Raw genomic sequence first — 10,972 nt, forward strand, 5'->3', positions numbered from 1 at the left:
ACAGTTTGGGAAGATCTTGTCAGGAAAATTAATCCACAAACACCAGAGGTTTATGTCATTGTCACATGCCCCCAGCTGGGTAATAATTAGCATTGACCCCAGGATTCACAGAAGGCTGATCAACCTCTTCATTATATTATATATCATTATTAAGAAACCCATTGCTTTTATATACAGTTATAATACACCTGGACCTAATTGGTCCACAAATCCAAACACTACCACCATTGCCTAATTAAAAAAAACACCCTTTGGCAAACAAATCTCCATAACACATTCCACATGTTCACAACAGCAGGTGCAGCAAGTGAAGATAAGAATTGTTTCTCATTCTTTTCTCTGATCTTCTCACAGCCTGCCCCCAGGACAATGCCTGGGAAAGTTGTTTCTCTCTGTGGCCAGAGAGCTACTGCCACAGGTTTATGTCCTAAACAGAGACAGAGGAGTCCTTTGATTTTATTCAAATAAAGGGAGAGGCCATGGGGCATTCCCTTGAGGTCTTTCCAATTTTTGGAGGACGCAGCCTCCTTTTTATCCTAATTTCCCTTCTGTCTTTCCACACTGGATGAGGTACTTAAGCGGTACAGACTTCCTGATATGTCTGATACCAAAGATTCCCCTCTAATGTATGACACTCACTTTTAGATTTTAATTTTCATGGAATCTATGTTTTTTCCCCATTGTTTATTTCATCTTTCAATATCCAGTTTCATTTATCAGTAAACCTACAGTTCGTTTGTTGTCTGAGATTGAGAGGCCAGATGTTTTCTATTGTCATTTGTGTAGCAGTTGCCTCTGGACTGTTTTCCTTATCTCCTGTGAATGGGCCCATCAATGTCTCCCCACATGGTTCAGAGATAACTCCCTCCAGAGCCATTTCTGTTTAACAGGGGATCAAGGACACACCCCGTGACTCAGAATGGCACCAGCCCATTGTGAGATACTCTGCCCCGGGGGAAGAAGCTAAGCATTCCCACCTAGATATATCCTGGGATTTCTAGACAAAGGAGCAGCCTTCCCAGAGGTTTCCAAGAGGACACAGCTGGGGTTTTCCACTGGACCAACTACACCTTTTCTATAGGACCACTGCCCAAACAGAACCACATCTGCCACTCCAGGAGGACTGCAGCCACTCCAATTTGGGCTGCTACCAACACCCTGGCCAAAGGGTTGGCAGGTTGTATTCTGACTCTGTCGGTGGGTTTTCTTTTATCTTATTGCACGGTTTTGTTTCTTTTCCTTTTTCCTAATAAATTGTATTTCTGACTTGGAGCCTCTCACTGGTTTTGCTTTCAAACCAGAACAGCTGAGTGCCAGCTAAGTAGGTAAAGCCCTACTTGAAAACACAGACATCAGTCCATGCTATCCCCAGAGGCAGAACGTTGGCGATCGCACCGAATCCGGATACATCTGGATCCACTCCTCCAACACCTGACGGCTGATCAACACTCGGAATTTTTCCCAGGGCTGCTGGAAATTGCAGGAGCAGGATGGACACGTGGACCTAGAGTAACTGTGAAGAGAGCCTGATAGAGGAATGGTTGAACGACAAGGGACATGATACTGTAAAATTAATCCAAATAGGGAGGGCTACGTGACTGCTGCAAAGTTCGCATGGCCCTGAAGAATAGATGATGTGCAGAAAGCAGGATATTGAAATTGCTTAGGATGTAGAAGTAGATAGAGAAGAACAAAGGGGGTACTAAGCTGTTCTAACTGCAAGGCCAGCCGGACAGGCATGTATCGATCATAACGATACTTTTAAGATAATAGTACAAGTCACATAGCAACCAATCATGAGCTTGGCTTTTGCAATATGTATGAGCTAATTAACGAACATATATAAACTGTGAAATCTGTTACAATAAACTGAGACTTGATGATCATGATATCATGAGTCTTGTCTCCCGCGGCATTTCCCTCTAACAACTGGTGCCCGAAAGCAGGGACCTGATCCGAGCCTAAGGCGAGAGAGGTGCTGCGTTGGAGTGCGGGTCCTGCGGCTGGAAGGACGCCGAAAATAAAGAGAAGAGGCGAAACGCTCTGCTCCGCGCCCTGAGTGACCGTAGAAGCGGGCTCAGCCGATACGTGCTGCCGAAGCCTGAAGGAGCCAGCAACGGTACCGACGTAATCATGGAAAGGCAAGCAGCATATGATTTATTTAGTGCTTCTCTTAGAAAAAGGCAGATTAGGGGGATTGACTTAGATAAGGATCTCCCTTCGCTATTGCATCATGCTGAGTCTTACGGCTTTTTCGCTAACCCCCATAGTGTTCATGAACTTTCCGAATGCAGGAAATATGGGGATAAGTTGGTGGAGTTAGTGTTAGATGAAGATAAAACGAGTAAGAAGATGGGAAAGCTTTGGCGGGTAGTTCATAGTGAATTGCTAATGTGTCAGGCAGAAAAGAAGGCGGTGGAAGGGATACGGACAGCCCGGGAGAAAAATAAGGAATATGAACCCTCGCTTTCTTCTAGTGAGCCTAACCCTCCGGTCCTTACAAATTTCCCTATCCCCATCTCTGCTCCTGAAATGCCTGCACCGCCCACAGATACTAGTGGCATTGAGGTGCTGCCATCAGCTCCCCCTCTACCCCCACCATCGCGTCCCCCTCCGGCAATTCAAAATGTTACCGTAGCACCCTCCTCGCGGCATCCGCCGTCTCCCGGCCAGGCACCTGTCCCTAGGGCAGATTCTGACCTCGTGGAGGCCATGGCTAAGGGAAGACGTGAGTTATGGGCTGCTATTGCACAGGAGGGCATGCAGACGGGGGACGCTGAGCTCTTCACGACAGCACAGGAAACCCTTGCGTTTCCGGTGATATTTTCGCCGAATGGCGACGGGGGGTACACTGCGCAGGTCCAGAGCATGGACTGGAAACTGTTGACACAGCTGCGCGCCACTGTGGGGAGCTATGGTATCGCCAGTGAGCCTGCCAGACAAATGCTTGATTTTATTTTTAATGCTCACACTTTATTGCCTTCCGATGTTAGGGGAATGGCCAAATTGATCTTCACGCCGCATCAACGCTTACTTTTTGAGGCACGCTGGAGAGAGGAAGCGGAGAGAAGTGCCAATTTACCAAGGGCTCAGGGGGATCCTTTGGCAGGGCTTACTGTAGCCGAACTCATGGGACAGGGTAATCATGTACGCTTAGAACAACAGGCGGCACTAGGACCTGACAAATTAAGAGAAGCCACAGTGGTGGCAAGAAGAGCCATAGACAAAGTCAAGACCCCGGGTGGAATTCCAATGTATATGGGGATTAAACAAGGCAGGGAGGAGCCTCTTGGCACATTCGTAGATAAAATAATGGAGGCGTTGTCCAAAGCAGGGGTGGCTGATCATATGCAGGATGCCCTACTTAAGCAGTGCATACTCCAGAATAGCAATCCCACAACTAGAAATTTGATTACTTCTATCCCTGGGGATTGGACTGTCCAAGCATTGCTAGAAAAGGCTGCTTCAGTACCAGTTGGAACTCAGGCACTATTGGTTAATGCTTTGCAAGAGATAGGACAAGGATTACGAGAACAGGCAAGCTCTCAAAATCAGGTTTTAGCCTCTCAAAATCAGGTCTTAGCAGCCCTTGCTCCCCTTCAGGCTACGGCTGGGCGCCCCCATTCTAATACTACCGGGGGGGCACGTGTAAAATGCTACCGCTGTGGAAACTTAGGTCACACTCGAAGGGAATGCGGAGCAACAGGAGTCTGGTGTGGCAGATGCCAATCAAACACCCACAACTCTAACGCATGCAAAAGGAAGCAGGGAAACTTCAGGAGCAGCGCGATCAGCGGCCGCGCCGGGACACAAATAGCAGCTGCAGAAATGAAGCCACTCAGCAATTCCAGCCTGCCACCTGCGGGAGCCTCGGCCTGGACTTGGCAGCCGCAGTAGACACTGATCTCCTAACTTCAAGACCACATAAAATTCCAACTGGAATCCATGGCCCCTTGCGAATACACGGACAAGCTATGGGAGGACTCATTATTGGCCGCTCTTCAGCCTCTATTTTAGGCCTCTTTGTGGAACCAGGGATCATCGATGCCGACTGCTGCGGCGAAATCATGATCATTGCTCATACGCCATATCCCCCCGTGACAGTACCAAAAGGTCAAAGGATTGCTCAGTTAATCCCACTGCCACAAATGACCAAAGGATTGGAACCTATATCCCAAGTCCCCAGGACTCCAGAGGGATTTGGCTCAACAGGAGGTCTCGCATTGCTTACCTTGGATCTCAACACCCACCCCAGGAAATCCTGTCGCTTGATCCATCAGGGACACAGCATTGTGCTTAAAGGACTTCTGGATACGGGCGCAGATACCAGCATTATTGACCCAGGTCATTGGCCTGCGTCTTGGCCCACCCAGCCCACAGCAACCACGGTGAGCGGCATCGGCGGAATGACACTCGCAAGCCGCACCCCAGTACTGACTGTTGAAATTGAAGGGAGACAGGCGTCTGCAGCGCTCTCTATAACAACCTTACCACCTGCTGTTCAATGCTTGATTGGCCGTGATGTTCTGGCCCAGCTGGGCCTCGTCCTTACCAACGATCATTCTTTTCAGTGACGGCCATTGCTTGGATCTTCCCGCTACCACTTACATGGACTACTAACGAGCCTGTGGTAGTTAAGCAATGGCCTTTGAAACGGGAAAGTCTGGAGCAGGCACATTTGTTGGTTGATGAACAATACAAGCAGGGACATCTTAGACCATCCACAAGCCCTTGGAACACTCCGATCTTTGTTATCAAGAAAAAGTCGGGCAATTACCGGCTCTTGCATGATCTCAGAGCAGTAAATGATCAGATGGAACCTATGGGAGCACTGCAACCTGGGATGCCGAATCCTGCTATGTTACCACAAGAATGGCCCATTTTAGTTATAGATTTGAAAGACTGCTTTTTTACTATTGCTCTGCACCCTGCAGATACTAAAAGGTTTGCCTTTACTCTCCCTGCCCTCAATCATGGCGAGCCAGCCAGGAGATTTGAATGGACGGTTTTGCCACAAGGAATGCGTAATTCGCCTACAATTTGTCAGCTATATGTGGATGCAGCACTTCAGCCACTGTGACAACGCATGCCCGATACCATCATCTATCACTACATGGATGATATTCTGTTCGCACAAGCAACCCCCTTTTTAGACTCTCAAATCCATGATATCCTGCATACCTTAGAGAAGTCTTCTCTCGTCATTGCAGCCAACAAAATTCAATTTTCTGCTCCATGGAAATACTTGGGATGGACGATCACTTAACAGCGAATTACACCACAGAAGCTATCTATCCAGTCATCAATCAACACCTTGCATGAAGCGCAAAGGCTTTTGGGCGACCTACAATGGCTCAAGCCAGTTACTGGAATTCCTAATATCCTTTTAGACAAACTGCGCCCACTCCTCAAAGGAACCGATCCCTGCACTCCAGTTCATCTGACGTCAGATCAACGTCGTGCTTTACACGACATTACACACTGCATCTCTACTGGTTTTGTGAGACGTCTTGATCCTGATCTTCCTTTACATTTGACCATTTGGAACACTGAGGACCACCTATTAGGGGCTGTCACCCAGCATGAAAAGAAAACGGGGGAGACAGTGGTGCTAGAATGGATCTCACCCCCATTACAGCAAAAAAGAACAGTAACCTCCAAGGTCGACAGCCTGGCAACACTTATCAAGAAGGGACGTACTCGTATTTTAGAGATAAGTGGTTCAGAACCAGTAAAAATCAATATACCCATGGAAAAACCCACTTTGGACTGGTACCTTCTAAACTCTGCACCCCTTGCCGAAGCATTGCTTTCATCTGCAGCTACTGTTAGTACAGGACCCCTTACACCCAAACAATTACAATGGGTAGGAAAATGGACACGGATACAGAAACCCCTCAGAAAGGAGAAGCCTATCTCAAATGCCATTACAGCTTTCACAGACGCAGGCCGCAAATCACGCAGAGCGGCTGTGGTCTGGAAGACAGAACAACAATGGCATTACCAGATACTGGAAGCAACATTTCAGGACAACTTACAGACATTGGAGTTAAGGGCAGTTATTTGGGCAGTGTCTCACTTGTTGGGGCCGCTGAACGTTGTTTCTGACTCACTCTATGTCGTAGGAGTGGCATCAAGGATTGAAGATGCCGCCATCAAGGAGGTCCAAAATCAGCGCCTTTACGAGCTCTTTCTTCAATTAAAGCGCGCCTTAAGGAACAGAAGGGAGGCATATTCTATCATACATGTCCGCAGCCACAAATGGAATGAAGGACTGGGAGCAGGCAATGCCAGAGCCGACAAATTAGTGTCAGTGTCAATTGCTCATCAAGTAGTACTTCCACGGCAAACAATGGCCCGAGAGAACCATGCTATCTTTCATCAGAATGCCAAAGGCCTATCACAGGAGTTCCATATTCCACTACAAGAAGCTAGAGCTATTGTTAAGGCTTGCCCCATATGTAGCCATCACAACAGAGGAGTGGGCCTGGGAATAGGAATAAATCCGCGAGGCCTGCAAGCTAATGAACTTTGGCAGATGGATGTCACCCATGTACCTAGTTTTGGTCGTTTGAAGTACGTCCATGTGACTATTGATACTTACAGCCATTACATATGGGCTACTGCTCAGACAGGAGAACGGGCCCTTCATGTGGAGCGACATCTCAGCAGCTGTATCGCAGTTATGGGAGTGCCTCAGAAGATCAAGACTGATAATGGCCCTGCTTATTGCAGTAAACGTGTTGCCCGCTTTATGCAAACATGGAACATCACACACGTTACAGGGATTGCAAATTCCCCTACTGGACAGGCAATAGTAGAGAGAGCCAATGGAACTCTTAAACAATATCTGGAAAAATACATTGATACAGTCAGCGTGCAGGATAGGTTATTGAAATGCCTGTTTGTGCTTAATCACTTATGTATTTTTGGAGATGGGGGGTTACCCGCAGCAATTACTCATTTTGCCTCTAAAGCCCCTACCCCTCCGCAAATGGTAGTCAGGTATAGAGATCCAAAAACAGGGATTTGGCAAGGTCCAGCCAAAGTATTATACTGGGGCAGGGGCTATCTGTGTGTTTCTACACCAACAGGTACTGTGTGGGTCCCAGCTAAGTGGGTGCGGCCCACCAATGACCAGCCCGGAGCAGAGAAGGAGGCAGCGCCTACAGAGGACGATCTCCAGGATCCTGTATGAACTAGAAGAAGAGTTTCAGATTAAATTCCTGTTTGACTCGGAGAGAGAAGTTGAAGACTGCCTCTTGCCTCAGTTAGCTAGAGACTTTGACCGCTTTTGTCCGCTTGCTTGCTTGACTTGCAATAGTTATGACCACCAATCTTGGGTAAAAATATATTGTGGAGGGTGCTCTCATCGTTGGTGGATTCATCAGCACCACCTTACCTCTGCATTCTGGTGTCTTACCTGTCAGCGCCAGTGGAGCTTTGACTCACCACAGCGCGCTTTAACACGATTAACAGGTCAGCCTATCAGGGAGAGCCTGAGATTAATAGAAAATACAGAAGACCTGGAATTAAGAAGGCTAGCTTGGAGGGTACAGCACTTAGTAGAGAAAATTCTAGGTGTTAAAAGGACAGGGATTATAGATTCCTGTTGTCAGAATGGTATTGGCATCCCCATTCAGTGGCAAGTTGACCCAGAGGAATGGGACACGCAGTGTAGGAGGTTTCGTCGTCACAGCCGTGCTGCTAAGTGTGCAGGCATACGTCCCACCTCAACCTAAAACAAATGTATGGGTCACAATGGCAAATCTAACAGGGCAAGAGTCCATCTGTCTTGCTTTATCTTCCCCAGGCAATCCGTTCTCCACCTGCCTAGTCGGTCTACCATTGGATACATGGCCATGTCCTACACGTGTTCCAACTTGCGATAATTTAAATTTGAATACTACTGTAGATAATTGGGACAGGTGGGTGCCCTACTTACCGATCGCCCCGGCAGAACCCCAGGAGCTAGAGCTACTGGGGGCAGTTGGCATGGATTGCTGTTTGTACTTTAACTGGACAAGCAAGCAACAGAGAATCAATGAGTCTGCAATTGTCGTTAATTCCACTTTGCCAATTTACAGAAACAGTAGTATCTGGTGTCAGTACACGGCCAAAAAGGTTTCAAAGTCAACAAATAATCCGCTTTCTTTGCCCCGAGGAATATTCTTTATTTGTGGTGACAGAGCTTGGGCTGGCATACCTTCCAGAATAAAGGGAGGCCCTTGTTCGTTAGGAAGATTGTCATTGCTGACACCCAACACATCAATGATATTAGACATGGCTCGGCGTCATCATGGCAGCAGATTGCGACGCAGTGTACATAACTTTGCCAGTAACTGTCAAGATAATGTTAGATTTTGGTCCCCTGAGGCGATTATTGCTGCCTCTTTCCTAGCTCCTGGTGTTGCCTCAGCAGGAGCATTAGCTCAACTCAACAAGCTGGGATGCTGGCTAGCTAAACAGACGAATGCTACATCAAAGGCCTTAAGTGACATGCTTTTGGATGTAGACTCAGTAAGACATGCCACACTGCAGAATAGGGTGGCTATAGATTTCCTATTGCTAGCCCAAGGTCATGGTTGTGAGGAATTTGAAGGAATGTGCTGTATGAACTTATCTGATCACTCTACATCCATCCATAAGCAAATACGAAAATTGACCGAGCTAACTCAACAGTTGAAGGTGGAGGACGGATTGGGCTTGGAAGGCTGGCTGAAAGGATTGGGGATTGGACCATGGTTGAGGGACATCATCAAATATGGCATAATAGTTCTAAGCATAATTGTGATACTTTTGCTTGTTTTGCCCTGTGTGTTTACTTGCTTACAAGGCTTGATGCAGCAGCTTTTGCAGAAAATGTTGAATGCACACCTTCTTGTCCAAAAGGAAAACGGGGGAGATGAAGAGAGCCTGACAGAGGAATGGTTGAACGACAAGGGACATGATACTGTAAAGTTAATCCAAATAGGGAGGGCTACGTGACTGCTGCAAAGTTCGCATGGCCCTGAAGAATAGATGATGTGCAGAAAGCAGGATATTGAAATTGCTTAGTATGTAGAAGTAGATAGAGAAGAACAAAGGGGGGTACTAAGCTGTTCTAACTGCAAGGCCAGCCAGACAGGCATGTATCGATCATAACGATACTTTTAAGATAATAGTACAAGTCACATAGCAACCAATCATGAGCTTGGCTTTTGCAATATGTATGAGCTAATTAACGAACATATATAAACTGTGTAATCTGTCACAATAAACTGAGACTTGATGATCATGATATCATGAGTCTTGTCTCCCGCGGCATTTTCCTCTAACAGCTGAGAAGTGCCTGGGGCAGAATCACTGCCAGCCCTTGGCACAGGAACCTCTGGCTGCAGGACAATGCAGCTGCAGCTCCTGGAGAGATCTCCTAAAGCTGGAACATGCCAATGCCCACAGAGCCTGTGAGTGCATTCTCTGCTCATCTCCTGTGCAGAGCAGCCAGGGGTGCCCAGGGCTGTCCTGCAGAGCAGGGTCCTGCAGCCCAGGGCGCTGTGCTGGGCCAGGGACTCTGCTGCCTGCCAGGGACAGCTCTCAGCCGGCCCTGGAGCTGCTCCCAGCGCTGGCCAGGAGCTGTGGGGGGAAGGAGCCACCCTGAGCAGGGCAGGTGCTGCTGCTGAGAGGGGCTGGCTGGGGCAGGACTGCTCCAGGTCCAGACCAGCTCCAGAGGGCACTTCCCAAAGAAGGTAAGCCTGGGTTTGCTGTAAAGGTCAGGAGCTTTCCTGAGAGTATTTTCAATTTTCTGCTTGGAGAAAGATGATAAATTTGTGATGATGATAAAAATATTTTTGATTTTTATATATTTTTCATATATTCATAGTTCTGTAAATTACTGTTACGTAGTTTTAAAATTATAATCCTTAACTAACTCTATTAAACTCTTAAATAACTCTTTTTAACTACTATTATATATTTAATATATTTATGATCCTTAATTAACTCTAGTATGTTTCCTTACCTTCTCTTAGATTTTAGAACTATAACCTGTCTAAATACATTTTTAAAGTGCTATATAATCTTTTTATCAGAGAAAGAACCCACAAGAAGAGTATTTTGGGTTTTGAATGTGAGCAGTGATAAGAAAAACTGGGACAAAGAAAGGCCCTGGACTTATTCCAGTGGGTTGAGCCAGGGGTGTGTAACTGGGTACTGAATCTCCCATTGGATGTTCCTGTTAAATATCCTAAATAATCAACATTAACAAATTGTTGAAATCAGGGGCTGGGTGTTCCTCATCCCCACTGGGACACCTGGAAGGTTCCAATGAAGTTCTGGTTTTAACTTCACTGTTCTAACACTGTTGCAAGGGTTCTTTTTTTCTCTTTTGATTATAGACAACAGGGGGATGAGAGAAGCAGAACAGGAATTGTAATCCCAGAATCACAGAACATTCTGAGTTGAAAGGGACACACAGGATCATCAAAGGAATGTTTGAACATTTACAGAGACTCCAGAACTGTGACTTTGGCTGGTCAATCTCTCTGCTGGGAGCCTCCCAAAGGGCCTTCAGCCACTCCTCAGCCCTGGGCAGCAGCAGCATCACCTCTGCAGGGCCCAGCAGGGCTCTCCTGAGCTGCCCTTGCCCAGCTGCACACAGAGCCTGCCCCAGCCAGGGCCCTGCACACAGGCAGGTTTCTGTAGGGCCGGGCCAAGGGCACACAGGGTGGGATGGGCTCTGTGAGTGCTGGCAGGGACAAGGCACCTCTCAGGAGGGGATGTCCAGGCCCAGGGAGATGCTCAGGGAAGCAGAGGGGGCTGAACAGAGCAGTGTTGGGGGAACAAGCACATCCAGCCCCCCACCTTCCCTCAGCCACAGGGAATCCTTTACCTCTCACAGCTCTCAGTGGGAAACTCTGAGTGCAGCAGGAATGCTGGAGATTTCTGACCTCAGAGGGCCAGGAATGGTGAGTGGGTAAGAAAACAATTCCTA

The 10,972-nt window shown here is 47.4% G+C and overlaps 1 protein-coding gene across 1 annotated transcript; it reads left to right on the forward strand.

Annotated features, from left to right (window-relative positions):
* Nucleotides 1–6,523: 6,523 nt before the first annotated feature.
* Nucleotides 6,524–9,090, forward strand: LOC146764379 (syncytin-2-like). The gene has a single exon (XM_085565271.1). The coding sequence runs from the start codon at nt 7,621–7,623 to the stop codon at nt 8,986–8,988; it is 1,368 nt and encodes a 455-aa protein (XP_085421397.1). The 5' UTR covers nt 6,524–7,620; the 3' UTR covers nt 8,989–9,090.
* The last annotated feature ends 1,882 nt before the right edge of the window (nt 9,091–10,972 follow it).

This window comes from Lonchura striata, chromosome 35 (genome assembly GCF_050655825.1).
Source record: "Lonchura striata isolate lonStrDom1 chromosome 35, ASM5065582v1, whole genome shotgun sequence".
In the NCBI taxonomy this organism is placed as follows: domain Eukaryota; kingdom Metazoa; phylum Chordata; class Aves; order Passeriformes; family Estrildidae; genus Lonchura; species Lonchura striata.

Excerpts from the sequence above, each read along its gene's own strand:
- LOC146764379 (XM_085565271.1), top strand. The coding sequence starts at position 7,621 with ATGGTATTGGCATCCCCATTCAGTGGCAAGTTGACCCAGAGGAATGGG.